Source organism: Schistocerca piceifrons, chromosome 8, assembly GCF_021461385.2.
Source record: "Schistocerca piceifrons isolate TAMUIC-IGC-003096 chromosome 8, iqSchPice1.1, whole genome shotgun sequence".
NCBI classification, from domain to species: domain Eukaryota; kingdom Metazoa; phylum Arthropoda; class Insecta; order Orthoptera; family Acrididae; genus Schistocerca; species Schistocerca piceifrons.
Genome location: NC_060145.1, coordinates 19,669,519 through 19,685,107, shown reverse-complemented (window position 1 = coordinate 19,685,107; position 15,589 = coordinate 19,669,519). Strand labels below are relative to the sequence as shown.

The following is a 15,589-nucleotide window of genomic DNA, read 5'->3' as shown; positions in this document are numbered from 1 at the left end:
AAAGGAAACAAAAGAAAAGTACGGAGTAGGTATTAAAATCCATGGAGAAGAAATAAAAACTTTGAGGTTCGTTGATGACATTGTAATTCTGTCAGAGACAGCAAAGGACTTGGAAGAGCAGTTGAACGGAATGGACAGTGTCTTGAAAGGAGGGTATAAGATGAACATCAACAAAAGCAAAACGAGGATAATGGAATGTAGTCGAATTAAATCGGGTGATGCTGAGGGTATTAGATTAGGAAATGAGACACTTAAAGTAGTAAAGGAGTTTTGCTATTTGGGGAGCAAAATAACTGATAATGGTCGAAGTAGAGAGGATATAAAATGTAGGCTGGCAATGGCAAGGAAAGCGTTTCTGAAGAAGAGAAATTTGTTAACATCGAGTATTGATTTAAGTGTTAGGAAGTCGTTTCTGAAAGTATTTGTATGGAGTGTAGCCATGTATGGAAGTGAAACATGGACAATAAATAGTTTGGACAAGGAGAGAATAGAAGCTTTCGAAATGTGGTGCTACAGAAGAATGCTGAAGATTAGATGGGTAGATCACATAACTAATGAGGAGGTATTGAATAGAATAGGAGAGAAGAGAAATTTGTGGCCCAGCTTGACTAGATGATCACCGGTTTATTATTGGGGGGAAGCGCGGAGGGTAAAAATCGTAGAGGGAGACCAAGAGATGAATACACTAAGCAGATTCAGAAGGATGTAGGTTGCAGTAGGTACTGGGAGATGAAGAAGCTTGCACAGGATAGAGTAGCATGGAGAGTTGCATCAAACCAGTCTCAGTACTGAAGACCACAACAACAACAGATATTTCAGTTCAAATGGAGAGGTTAGCGCGGCCTCAGCCGTGGGCGCACCTGGCCTGGTAGTACTGCGGCGACGCCCAGTTGTTGTACTGGGTCATCTGGCGGTCCCAGTCGCAGAAGTAGCTGCGCACGCCGTCCCAGTGCCGCAGCCGGTCGTCTTCCGCGTTGCGCTTGCGCACCAGCGCCTCCTCCTGGCGCTGCAGCCTGCGACCGGAGGGCGGCCGCGCCGTCGTCGCGCCCTCGAACAGGCTCATCCCCCACCCTGCAACACAAGACGCCGGGTCAGCGGTCAGGTGACAGCTGCAAGAGTCACAGCTGTCGCCGCGACTCCAGAAAAATCTCTAATGCTCCTTTGCTTCCTCTTCGCGACATTCGTCAGATAGTTCGCTATATTCGTGTACTTCTATGGTTCTATACCTTTTTGCAATCAAGTGCCCCTTTCTACATCTACACGACTACGCTGCAATGCATAATTAAGTGCCTGGCAGAGGGTCCATCCTACTTTTTCACCATTCCACCCTCGAACAGCACGTGGGAAAAATGAACACTCAAATCTTCCCTTGCGAGCTCTGATTTATTTTATCAAAATAATCATTTCCTCCTATTTGGGTGGGCGTCAAGAAATATTTTCGCTTTCGGGGCAAACAACTGAGGATTGAAATTTCGTGAGAAGGTCACGCTGCAACTAAAAACGCCTTTCTTTTAGTGATCACTGTGCTGGCGTAATCTGGCGCCAGCACACCATGCAGCACAGAGGTTGCGAGAAGATCGACAGAAGCCAAAAACAGACTCGCAGGACGCGCGCCGCCAACGCCGTCTCGGCCGCCAGTATTTGGATCGCCGCCGCGTCCCAGTTAGTTTTCCAGTCTGTCATCCAGTGAGGCACCGATACATCAGTCGCAGCCCAGTCACTTGCAGTCGCAGACAGTCCCAGACACCACATAGCGACCCGAGTAGTGTACATAGTGGACTTTGTACTTCACCAGCAATGAGGCTAACGTGGACTATCACACAGAGCTTGTACCACAACGACTATAAACTTTCCATTTTTATGAATAAAGAACCCTGCTAATATAGGAGCGCAGTTTGTGTTATTGAAAGAGGTTACCAGCCACCAAACAACATCCTCTCCCTGCTTCCCATGGTACAGCTCTACAGGGAAAACGTGACGACATAAAAATTACCACCCCAATTACCCGGGTGAAACATATCCATGACACTCTCTCCCCATTTTCCGATAGTATAAAGTGAGCTGCCCTTCTTTGTACTTATTCGATGTCGTTTTTCGATGTCCTCGGTCGCCCATACCAGATGCGCATCCCACACTGAACGCCAGTACTCTAGCAGCGGACGTACAAGTGTGGTGTAAGACAGTCGCTTCAGTAGGTCTGTTATATTTTCTAAGTGTCCTGCCAATAAATCGCAGTCTTTTGTTTCCTTTCCCCACAAAATTGTCTATGAGATCGTTCCTGTTTATGTTATCGCCAACTGTAATCTCTAGGTACTTAGTCGAATTTACAGCCTTTGGATGTATTTGATTTATCGTGTAACCGAAATTTAGTGGATTCTCTTTAGTACACATGTGGATGACTCCACACTTTTCATTATTTAGAGTCAATTGCATGATTGCAATTTTTTCCCACGTAGATATCTTGGATAAATTGTTTTCAAATATTTTTTTTTTATCTTCTGATCTTTTAGTAAATGGAAAACGACAGCATCACCTCCAAACAACCTAAGACGGCTGCTCAGATTGTCTCCTAATTCGTTTATTTAGACAAGGAGCAGCAGAGGACCTATAACACTACCTTGAGGAACGCCAGAAAACACGTCTGTTTTACTCGATGACTTGCCGTCAATTACTCTGACCTCCCTGACAGGAAATCACGAATCCAGTCGCATAACTGAGACAATACTAAAGACGCCAGTAATTTGATTTGAAGCCGCTTCTGGGGATGGTATCAAAAGCCTTCTGGAAATCTAGAAATATGGAATCAGTGCGAGCACTAATTACTTCGTGAGAATAAAGAGCTAGTTGTGTCTGACAAGTACGATTAGGGTGACCATATTTTCTTTGGACAAAAGTAAGACTTTCATACATTTTCATGGCCAAAAAGTGGGACAATTTTTGTTTCTCGTTAAATATCACTTTTAATGCTAACATTTCTTCTTCCTCTGCATTTATAGCCTTCACTGATATTTCTGTGTGTGTGTGTATACAAAACCAAACAAAGAATGGAAAGACTGGAAAGAAGTACATTTCAAGTTTTCAGAAATCTGCTATTAAGAAATGTAACATTTATAACACAGAATGTAGAAAGACATACAGTAACAATAACTACAAAAAAAGTTCTTAGTGAACACAAGGAATTTATGGTTTTGTCGATTCCACACTGCACTCATATTTCTTCAAAGATGAAATTTCATTCAGCAACTCAGGTTTGCCTAATAGGTATGAACAGAAGTCGGTGCAACTGTATTTACTGAAGTTTAAACAAGTCAGTAAAATACACTTAACGCTCCTCACCGTAAATCTATTCCTCTCATCTGTCCACTGTGACGATAGTAAGCTGAAAACTCTTTCAACATTTGAGTAAAAATTTCTCGGTGTACATGCCGCGTCAAATCAGGATAAATCTCCAAGCTTTCCACCACTACCTCCATGGTCGTCGTCAGGGCTAAAACTGACTGTCGTGAACTAGCGAGGTTCACACTTTTATATGCAAAGGACGGCTTCTTATTGGCTGGAATACGTCAGCGATATGGCGCGTAGCGAAGTGGTGCCCTCTACTTCAATAGATGTAGTTGCTATCCCGCGTTGCTTGCAGCGCCATCCCTTAAATCAGGAGGTAAAGTCACAGTCTGTGGTAAAGTGCGAAAAGTTTTTCTCTGCGATTTTTCTTTATCCAGTGCACTCTTCCAAGTGTTGCTAAGTGCATAGCCGTTGTCTCTATTAAAGTTATTATCGCTAAGTCTAATTTCGACTGCTTCCCGGATCACAAGAGTCCCAGTAATTCGATGTGTGGGCTATTACTCTGGTTTCTTCAAATAAAATCTTATGCTTGTTAAGCAGGCTATGTTCAGCCACCGCTGATTTTTCCAAATACCTGTATTTCAGGTGGCGTTGGTGCTCGATGCAGCGGTCGGCAACGGTTCTTACAGACTGGCCCACGTAATTCTTGCCGCATTCGCAAGGAATAGTATAAATTCCTGGCACTCTTAAGCCGAGACTATCTTTGACTGGTCTCAACATTTCCTTAATTTTCCTAGGTGGTCGGAAAACTGGTTTTCTTCCTTGCCTCTTCAGGACTCTGGCTATTTTGCTCGTTGTAGCACCGCAAAAAGGAAGCCGCGCTATGTGTTGGTCCTCTTCTTGTATGTGGCCGGCATCGTGTCTTACTTTCTTGGACAATACTGATTTAATTTCACCGGCAGAATAACCATTCCTCTTGAAAACAGTCGTAAAATGGTTGACCTCGGGACCGAGGTGGTCCTTGTCGGAAATAGTCCTGGCTCTGTGTACTAAAGTATTCTGCATAGCTCTCTTCTGAGACGGATGATGGAAGCTATGGCTATGCAGATATAAGTCTGTATGGGTTGGCTTCCTGTACACAGAATGGCCCAGTCGTCCATCCGGCTTTCGCTCTACCAACACTTCTAAAAAAGGTAACTTCCCTTCCTTCTCTACCTCCAATGTAAATTTTATGTTTGGATGTACACCATTCAGATGTTCGACGAACTGCTGCAGCGTGTCGCTGCCGTGTGGCCAGATTAAAAAAGTATCGTCGACGTATCTGTAGAAGCATGATGGGCGGAGGTGAGCACTGCTCAGGGCTCGTTCTTCAAAGTCCTCCATGAAAAATTCGCTATTGCTGGTGACAGTGGCGAGCCCATGGCTGTTCCATCCGTCATTTCATAATAATTTCCACTGTATAAAAAATAAGTGGTCGTCAAGGTATACCGGAACAACTTCAAAATTTCTGAGGAGAAATTAGCAGACAATTGTAATGTGTCATCCACAGGTACTTTGGTGATAAGAGAAACCACGTCGAGGCTGACCATGATATCACTTGGGCCTATCTTCATCTGTTTTATGATATCAACAAACATTTTTGAATTTTTAATATGATGTGGGCAGTGACCAACTATAGGCGCCAACAGTTTAGTTAAGTGCTTTGCAAGCTTGTACGTAGGAGAGCCAATAGCGCTAACAATCGGTCTCAACGGGACGCTCTCCTTATGAACCTTTGGCAAACCGTACAGTCTTGGTGGCCTAGGTGCTCTCGGCCGTAAGTTCTTCACCAGTTCGTCGGAGAGGCCAGAGTTTTTTAGTAGCTCCCTTGTCTTCCTGCTGAGCGCCGATGTGGGATCCCGTCTGAGAACCCGGTATGTGCTGTCCTCCAGTAATAATCCAACTTTCTTATGGTAATCTGTAGCATTGAGGATTACCGTGGCGTTCCCCTTGTCAGCAGGTAAAACAACTAGATCTTCATCCTTCTGCAACAATTTCAGTCCTTGTCTCTCCTCTCTGCTGATGTTTGACTTAGGCGGCTTGGATGTCGCTAAAATCCGGCTAGTAGCAAGCCTTACGTCATCCGCTGCTTCTTGAGGAAGATGACGAACTGCTTGTTCCACTCCACTAATGATCTCAACCACCGGTAACGTACGTGGAGCTGGGGCAAAGTTCAATCCTTTACTGAGAGCCGAGATGGTAGCTTCATCAAGTTCCTTGTCAGAGAAGTTGATAACAGTGCGGTGAATGCCGTTGGACCCAGTAGTTCCTTGATCACGGTTAAGCCGCTCAAATTTATCGGCCTGTTTCGCCGTAGTCCTGCTTAAACTGGCTCGTTGGTGTGCCGCCAAAGTCATATCCACCCATTCCCAGTCCAATGGTGAGAGGACTTCGGCTAGAAATAAATGGCAACTAAATAACAGGCGAGCGTTCATGTTTAGTTCATACCTGGTATGAAGTATCCTCTCCTTCACAATAGCATGGCTGGTCTTCCGTAAAATTCTGTTTACTGCAGCGCTTCTGATGTGGTGTTTGACGACTGCAAACTTCGGTTGCGTTGTGGGCAGGGAGTGAAAAGAAGTACTGCGCTATATTAAGCGATTCTCTGAACTGTTCATTACACTGGCAAGATCTGAAAAAACCTACACCATTTTTCATGTGCCATCAACTGATTCCATTGTTCACTTTTGTTTCCACTTGTTTTACAAATGACTGTATATGAACTATTTTATCAAATAAGAGGCTGTCATTTACCAGAATGCCCTTTTCATTTAGCCACATTAAAGTATTTTCAACTACTGACCATTCTGGTGGTTCTGTGAGCATCATCCATGAGAATACAGAAAACTCAGCTATACCCTGTAACCATGAGGATAAATAGTCTACTAAAGCATCATAAAACGTTGATACTGCTATTCAAATTTCTTAACAGACTGGTCATCACAATCATTCAACGGTTTGTTTACACTTAGTGGTACAAAATGTTCATGTTTCCTTGAATTTAGACTTGTCAAACCTTTATTTAAGACTGCTAATACTTCACATATGGAATTATTCTGTTTCTCAATGCTCAGAATGGATTGTTGGAAAACACTCATTTGTGAATGTACAAAAAGTAAATAACATTCATTTATAGGATCACTGAAAAAACTCTTTAAGGTTGCAGGGCACTTTGAGTTAGACTGTGACAAATAATAAGATTTCAAAGGTTCATACATTTTCAAGATCCTTTCTATGGCTGGCAACAATGAAAGCCACCTTGTTTTGGAAAAGTAAAGTAAATTTCTGTAAGTGACACCAACAAATTCACAGAATTCAGTGAGTTCTGCAACACAAATAGAAAAAATATGAAAATGGTTGTACAACTTCATGACAATGCAGTCAATGTCAACAGGTAAAACATCACAAGCACTTTGAAGTGTGTTGTGAACAACATGTACTGGACAACCTATGCCAACAATGTTAGAGTTTTTTAATTTTTCTTTCAGATGTGTGAAAACATTATTACCCTCTTTCTTCATTAACCCCCCAAAATTACAGTTAGTATTGTCTGCACCAAATGCAACACACTTTGAGATGATACTGAATGACTGTATAACATGAGAAAGATAATTGGTAATTGTTTCGGACTTCTCGTTCTGCAATTCATCAAGATCAAGCAATTTCGTCTGCAGTCCACCCTCACTTACAGAAAAATACTGAACTATCACAGGGCAAATTTTCTGCTGTCCCTGGTTGCTAGCATCAGTAGATATTAAAAAGTATTTTGCACTGTTTACAGCAGCTATTACCTGTTTCTGGGAATGCGGAGCTATAACATTGTTGATAATTGCTTCACACTTTGTTCTTCCACACGAAACATTTTCTGCAATCTTAGAATCAGGAAAATGTTTTTTGTTTAGTTGAACACTGCAGTCATTAGAACGATAGCTTTGGTGGTGTTTAACAACATGGAATGACAGGGTTCCTTCTGCTGCAGCTACGTTTTTCTGTTCCTGTGTATTTGAAGTTACAAAATATCTCGTCATTTTTTGCGAGGAACCTGCCGATAGAAGATTTTTCCTATGTATTCTGATTCCATATGATGCTTGAGATCTGCAGCACCATCATGAGACACGGATACAGCACAGTTACATACGTTACATTTTGCTGAACAGTCATTGTCTGTAGCAGTGAAGCAAGGAAATTTCCTCTGGAGCTCTTCTGAAAACTTTGATTTTCGTTTCCGCATCGCCACGACGTGCTAGCACTTCACGAAACTGATACTGAGTGCTGTAGACTTGGCCACTGTTTCTATGTTTCGATACAGTGTATCGATACGTGGAACTGTTTCAGTGTTTCGGAACGGCTGTGGTTCTCTGTTTCGAAACAGTGGTGTTTCATTCCGCCCCTGTCTCGGATAACCGGACCAGATTCGATCTCGAGCCAGACACAGAAACTGTATCGTTGTTTCAAAATAAGGCTGTTTCAGTCCACCTGTGCTTGGAACGGACTAACTGTATCAAAACAGTGATGTTTCATTCCGCTCTGTGTCGGACGAGATTCGGGCCGGCACAGGTACTGAAACACAACATACCATTTCATGAAACACTTTCAAGAGTGTCGAAATCTTTTTGACAGGCAATAGCATGAAGCTTAAGATATCCGAAAATAAAGCTTCGTTTCTAGCTGACTGTCCTATTCCGAAATGGCGTAACATCTGCATTATAAACACTAACCAAACAATAAAACAACGCGTACTATTCAAATTCAAAATAATAAATATGTGAAAATCATTCAGTTAAATTACACTTTTTTCATAACATACGCTTCTCTGTTCATGTATAGTAATCATATTAAGAAACCCAAGTAGACCTACAACATTTTGAATAAAGAAGGCGTAGAGTGACAGTTATTAGACACATACTTAAATTTGATGTAGGTATAATTGCAAGCAATCTGTTTGATGGTTGGTTGGTTGTTTGGGAGAAGAGACCAAACAGCGAGGTTATCGGTCTCATAGGATTAGGGAAGGATGGGGAAGGAAGTCGGCCGTGCCCTTTCAAAGGAACCATCCCGGCATTTGCCTGGAGCGATTTAGGGAAATCACGGAAAACCTAAATCGGGATGGCCGGACGCGGGATTGAACCGTCGTCCTTCCGAATGCGAATCTGTTTGACATATCACTTATAGTGTAATGGTGAACGGGAAGGGCTGGGGAGCATGGTGAATTTATAGTAACGGTTCGAAACACCTTGAAAGACAACATTTTTTTCTGTTATATTTTGTTATTTATTCGAATTATCTGTGAGTCTATAGTCAATGTGCCTATTATCCACAATGATTCCCTTTGTGTGCATGGAAATTAGCAGGATGGGTATATTACCCGCATTAACGGAATGTGGGAATCCCAGTAGCACGTCCGTAGTTTCTGCAGTTTGCTCCCACCTCCAGTTCCGTTCGTGGTGGTTCTTCTGTCTTCAGCTATGGCTGTCCTCAGTCAATTGAAAAGTACAAAAGTCACACGACACGAAAGCAGTGGATTTGCTGCAGGAAATTCGAAATGCCTATACGCCTAAGTGATAGTTTCATACTTTCTGCAATATGATTAGCGCTCTCGCTCCTCATTTGTGTTTATATGGACATACTTATACAGTAGACATTCAATATGATAAAATGTGTAGGTTTATTAGATTACTAAACACAAACTGTTTCACTGTTTCGAAACAGCGTATCGAAACATTACATTGTACTGTTTCATTTGTTTCGAAACAGTTACGTGTTTCAGTTTGCCCATCTCTAGAGTGCTGACAATAAGGGCAAGCAAAAGCAAAGAAAATAAGAGTACGCAACAATTATAGTGCTTAAGCTGTACATTATCAGGGGGTACCAACGCACGAAATGTCAGTTTCAATTGATAGTTCACAAAATCGACACTCGGAAAATATTTTAACCACTTTGTAAATGTCTGAAAATAATCCTTGAAAATCGGGACAAATAGCTTGTTTTTTTAAAAAAAGTCGGGACAAATTTTTGAGCCTTAAAAAACGGGATAATCCCGATTAATCGGGACGTATGGTCACCCTAGGTACGATGTTATATGAATCTGTGGTGACTATCTGTTAATACATTGTCTTTTTCGAAGTAATTCATAATGTTCGAACACAGTATATCGACGTCAGTGATTTGTGTCTGTAATTCAGGGAATTACTCCTACATCCTTTCTTGCGTAATGATTGATCTGGACCAGAAAACTTGCTTTTATTAAGACATCTGAGTTACTTCATCACACCGACGATATATACGGGGGCTGTTCAATAACGAATGACCATAATTTTTATGATCATAATTTCTCGCACTAAAATTTAATCTTATGATATTGTTAGCTTAATGTGCAACAAACACGCCATAGTAGTAGTTTCATTGTTGGGACTCATGGTTCCCGCCTGTGAGAGGCAGGCAAGGTCAGACATGTTCAGTATCGCCTACCGCTGCAAAGGAGGTAACAAGCGAGGAACGATATGCGGCTCAAATTCTGCTTTCGTCACGACAAATCTTCAGTTGAAGGCTATACTACATTACAGGAGGCCTATGGAGAGTCTGTTCTTCCCTACAGCACAGCTCGAAGTGGTTTAAAATGTTTAAAGAGGGGAGACAATCAATTTCAAAGGAAGGTGGACTCGGTGCTCCAGTTACTGCTCATGGAAGAAAACATCAACACTGCCATTGTCATTGTGAGAGAGGATCGATGAACTACTTTAAGACCACTTTCTGAAATAATGAATATTTCATTGGGTGCCACATATACGTTGGTGACAGAAAAAGTACACATGACACGTGTTTGTGCGCGATGGGTTTCAAGACTGTTGATTCCCGAACAAAAGGGCATTCGCGTGCAGGTCTGCATGCAGTTAAAGTTGATGTTAGAGGAAGATCCGGAGTTTCTTTCAAATGTAATCACTGCTGATGAAACCTGGCTACATCATTTTGATCTAGAGAGCAAACAGCAAAGCCCAGTGTGGAAATCTTCATCACCAACCCCTCAAAAAGCAAAAGTGGTTGCTTCTGCTGGGAAAGTTATGGTCATCTAATTCTTCGATATTCAGGGAATAGTTTATCAGCATGTTGTACCTGCACACGCATCAGTAACTGACCAATACTACAGGGATGTCCTGAAAACACTGCAAGTCCATATCAGGCGCAAAAAGACCACATTTCCGTGAAGCACGCTGGATGCTGCACCACGACAATGCGCGGCCGCATATTGCCAATGTTGTTGATGAATGTCTTGAAAAAAATCAACGTGAAGTGCATCCCTCACCCTCCCTATGGTCCGTATTTAGCCCCATGTGACTTTTTCTATTCCCTAACATGAAGAAGCGCCTTCGTGGGAGGCATTATCAATCATCAGAAGCAGTGGTGAAGGCTGCGGAGTCGATTTTAAAGGACCTCTCTAAAAATAGTTTCCAGCATGTGTTTGAAGAGTGGCAGAAACGCTGGGACAAGTGCATCACATTTCAGGGAGACTACGGTGACAAAGGACCATCAAAATTATGAGGTTGAGTAAAGATATGTTGTGAAAAAACATTATGATCATTCTTTATTGAACAGCCCTTGTACTTCTAAGTTAGGCATGTTGGCAGCAGTTCTTGATTAGTATTCTGGAATATTTACTTCGGATTACATTGTGAAGGAATACAATATTTAGTAACTATATTTAGTAACTCCGCTTGAGTGGCACTATGGGCATTGGTAGCATCACCAATGCTATTGGGCAGTGAAGGTATCGATTGTGTCTTGCTGTTGGTGTACTTTACATACTACCAGAATATCACTGAAATTTCTGCCACATTTCGAGACTGTCTTCCTCGTTAAAACATATTCAAATTTAACTGGAATGCGAATCCCTCTATGTACAAAGCACTGCGATAATCTGTGATGTAATTTTATGCAATTCTCCGCTCGTTCTGTAAAACAAAGATCAATTGCCGACACTGTCTATGCCTAATCGATACCTCCAGACTGTTCATCACAACTAGAGCCTGGATTTTTATCTAATTACGTATTATTTTCCTTCACTCCTCGGTACCGAAAATGGCAAATTTTAAGGAGGCGCTGAATTAAAGCTTCCAGAAACTTTTGAAAGAAGAATGGTTAGCACTCAGCTATACTGTCACTTTATTACACGGACAGTTTCAGTCCAGACCATCTTCAGGTATACTATGACATCATCATAATGAGATGTACGACAATCCATGTACGCATCTTGTCACAAACCAACATGTCGGTTCAACTCTAAACCTGGGCCACATATAGTATACAATAGATCTGTGACGAAGCGCATGGCAAGACTAGTCTTTTTGTTTCCATCCCCTGTCAGAGTGAATTCCTCAGCTTTTTCGCCTCAAATACAGTATTTAGTGATATGTTAAGGATTTAATTCATTTTCATTATAATGGGTGATTGCAAGAGGCTCACAGAAGGAATCAACAGGGTTTTTACGAATAGACTACTTTCGTTTTTGGCTTCAAAATAGTTGCCTTTGTTGAAGCAAAGTAACTATTTGAAAACTCGTAAAAGCTGCGATTAGCTAAAATACATTTATCGTAAATTAGTTCAGTACATCACAGTGTACATGGACAGGAACAAAAAGATAGTATGCCATGTGGTGTGAATATTTTCTTATTTGACAAACTACCTATTGGCTCTTGTTTCGGGTTTTTATCTGACGTTTTTTTGATGGTTTTTCTAACGTTTCGCCAGCACGAGTGGCTAGCGTCGTCAGAGCTTCACCCCCCACCAGAAAACGTCGGACAAAGAACCAGAAGCCAACAGGTAGTTTGTCAACAAGTGGCTACGAAAGCCTTAACAGTCTTGTTTTTCTTATTTATTAGAGCGCTGAGATGTAGATAGAAAATACTTTGGTAAGTTTCAATTACAATTGTTATTACTAAAAATACACTAAGTTGTAGGATTCCGCTGGAATTTCATCAAAAGCAGCGATTTACTTTCGCCCGATTTTTTAATCTTTTTTTCTTTCCGATTAGCATCTTCAGTGGCGAGTTATGAGTAATGCCTAAATTTTTCTAGGAGTCATATTGATTTTCAAAAAAATGGTTCAAATGGCTCTGAGCACTATGAGACTTAACATCTTAGGTCATAAGTCCCCTAGAACTTAGAACTACTTAAACCTAACTAACCTAAGGACATCACACACACCCATGCCCGAGGCAGGATTCGAACCTGCGACCGTAGCAGTCCCGCGGTTCCGGACTGCAGCGCCAGAACCGCACGGCCACCGCGGCCGGCTATTGATTTTCACTTCTTTTGTCAAAAAACAGTGGAGTTTACACAGCTACATCTCACTTAATGCTAACGTACGAGGGGCGTTCAGCAAGTAATGTAATGATTTTTTTCCTCGACCAGTTATTGTTGAAAAAATGCGGAATTTATTGTGGGACATCGTGAAATATTCCCACTTCAGCCCCTATAGTTTCATGAAGTTCCGATAGCTGCCGGCGCTTTGCATACGCTTCAAAATGGCACCAGTAAGGGGCGTGCCTTCCAAGCACAGGCGTTTTCAGAATGTCTACGGAGACATGGCAACGAACAAAAGCACTATGAGTCGTTGAGCGAGACGTCTGTCACTACCGCAACGAGGTCGCACAAACCTGACCAGTCTCCAGCATGCCTGCTGGCCGCAGACAGCTGTGACTCCTGCAATGTTGCAACTTGCGGACACCCTCATTCGAGGTGATCGACGGATCACAATCAGCTACCTCGCTGCATAACTGGATGTCTCTTTTGGTAGCGCTGACACACTCGTTCACCAGATGTGTGCGCCCGATGTGTTCCTCGCCATAAAAACCATAAGGAGCAACGAAGGACCAACTGTACGAATCAGCTTACGTATTATGAGGCCGAAAGTGACAACTTTTTTGTCGAAAATCATCACAGGCGATGAAACGTAGGTTCATCTCTTTCAACCGCAAAGAAAACAGCAGTGCATGGAGTGGCGCCACACCACCCGTCATCCGAAGAAAAAATTCAAATCGTACCCTCAGCCGATAAAAGCAATGGCGACGGTCTTCTGGGACTCTGAAGGGACTATTCTGCTTGATGCCCTCCCTTATGGTGCAATTATTAACTCTGAAGTGTATTGTGCTAACCTCAGGTAATTGAAGAAATTACTTCAGAATGTTTGCGCCACAAAAATGCAAACAAACTTCTCCTTCTCCATGACGACGAAAGGTCTCACACAAGTTTGCGTACCCGAGAGCAGCTCACATTGGACTGTTCTTTCTCATGCACCTTATATCTCGCCCCTTCCGGCTCCCATCGTTTTGGCCCAATGAAGGATGCACTCTGCAGGAAGAAGTATGTGGATGATGGGAAGGTTACTGATGCAGCAGGATGTTGGCTGCAACGTCGACCAGCAGAGTGGTACCATGCGGGCATACAGGCCCTTGCAGTAAGGTGGCGTAATGCCGTCGCATTGAACAGAGATTATATTGAAAAATAGGGTTTTGTAGCCAAAAGAGGGGGGCTAATATGGTGCACTGGAATCCTGTATAAGACCAACCTGCTTTCAGAACTGTGCGGCTGGTCCCGACGGAGGTTCGAGTCCTCCCTTGGGTGTGTGTGTGTGTGTGTGTGTGTGTGTGTCTGTCTGTGTGTGTTTGTCCTTAGGATAATTTAGGTTAAGTAGTGTGTAGGCTTAGGGACCGATGACCTTAGCAGTTAAGTGCCGTAAGATTTAACACACTTTTTTTTTCTTTCAAAAAAAAAAGTGTTGCATTATTTATTGAACGCCCCTTATACGACTGAGTTCTTAAACAGTAAACATGCAACTGAGGACAAGGAAGGAAGCTTATGAAAAAGTTCTTTCTTGCTATAACAATAAAACTCTAATTTCTTCATTTTCGTTGTTGCAAACATACTCCAATTCCCATTTCACCAGCTTTTGCTGCACTTTAAAATTTTGTAGTTATCGTACACTACAGCAAATAAAGTTTCACATGTTAGACATATGGCAAAAGACTTTCCTGTTTTCATGGTAAATCTGCCAAAACTCGTTTCGATAATTCGAACAGTTTATGGGATACGAGTAGGGTCGCCAGATTTCAGTGAGGGAAAATGGGAACACATTCACCGACACTGAAATTGTTTAAAATACTTACTGCATTTTTTCTTCATAATACCCTCAACACAATGAAGGTGAGCATGCAATTCTCAACATCTTTCATTAGACAATACTGTCTTATAAAAATCAGTGCAAAAAGTGTACAATTAATTTTTTTATTAGATCAACTAAACATCTGTTTCGCTCATCCCTCCATTTAACGTTCATAATGGAGAAAACTCTCTCCATGAATGCATTTGAAGGAAATATACTCAAAAGAAATGTAACTAAAACTAAAACACTGCACAATTCTGATGCGCCAATCATTTCAATAACGCAGACCCATCTGTGGTATTGCCATAGTAACTAACTTTGCTTTCTAATGCTCATTTCCTTCCTCCCAAAACAAATCAGAAACCATAGCGACCTCTGAATACATATTAGCTACACTAAGAAAATCAACAACACAAAATGATTCGGCTAATTTCAAAATACACTCCTGGAAATTGAAATAAGAACACCGTGAATTCATTGTCCCAGGAAGGGGAAACTTTATTGACACATTTCTGGGGTCAGATACATCACATGATCACACTGACAGAGCCACAGGCACATAGACACAGGCAACAGAGCATGCACAATGTCGGCACTAGTACAGTGTATATCCAACTTTCGCAGCAATGCAGGCTGCTATTCTCCCATGGAGACGATCGTAGAGATGCTGGATGTAGTCCTGTGGAACGGCTTGCCATGCCATTTCCACCTAGCGCCTCAGTTGGACCAGCGTTCGTGCTGGACGTGCAGACCGCGTGAGACGACGCTTCATCCAGTCCCAAACATGCTCAATGGGGGACAGATCCGGAGATCTTGCTGGCCAGGGTAGTTGATTTACACCTTCTAGAGCACGTTGGGTGGCACGGGATACATGCGGACGTGCATTGTCCTGTTGGAACAGCAAGTTCCCTTGCCGGTCTAGGAATGGTAGAACGATGGGTTCGATGACGGTTTGGATGTACCGTGCACTATTCAGTGTCCCCTCGACGATCACCAGTGGTGTACGCCCAGTGTAGGAGATCGCTCCCCACACCATGATGCCGGGTGTTGGCCCTGTGTGCCTCGGTCGTATGCAGTCCTGATAGTGGCGCTCACCTGCACGGCGCCAAACAC

General features: G+C 42.4%; 1 protein-coding gene across 3 annotated transcripts in view; it reads right to left on the bottom strand.

Moving 5' to 3' along the window:
- The window catches only part of LOC124711589 (trichoplein keratin filament-binding protein), a 313,083-nt gene that overhangs the window by 125,761 nt on the left and 171,733 nt on the right, over window positions 1-15,589 (bottom strand). For all 3 annotated transcript variants that reach the window (XM_047241740.1, XM_047241738.1, XM_047241739.1), the window contains one exon: window positions 861-1,071. In XM_047241740.1, coding sequence (XP_047097696.1) covers window positions 861-1,063 — 203 coding nt within the window. In that variant the 5' untranslated portion in view covers window positions 1,064-1,071. The remainder of the gene's footprint in view (window positions 1-860; window positions 1,072-15,589) is intronic.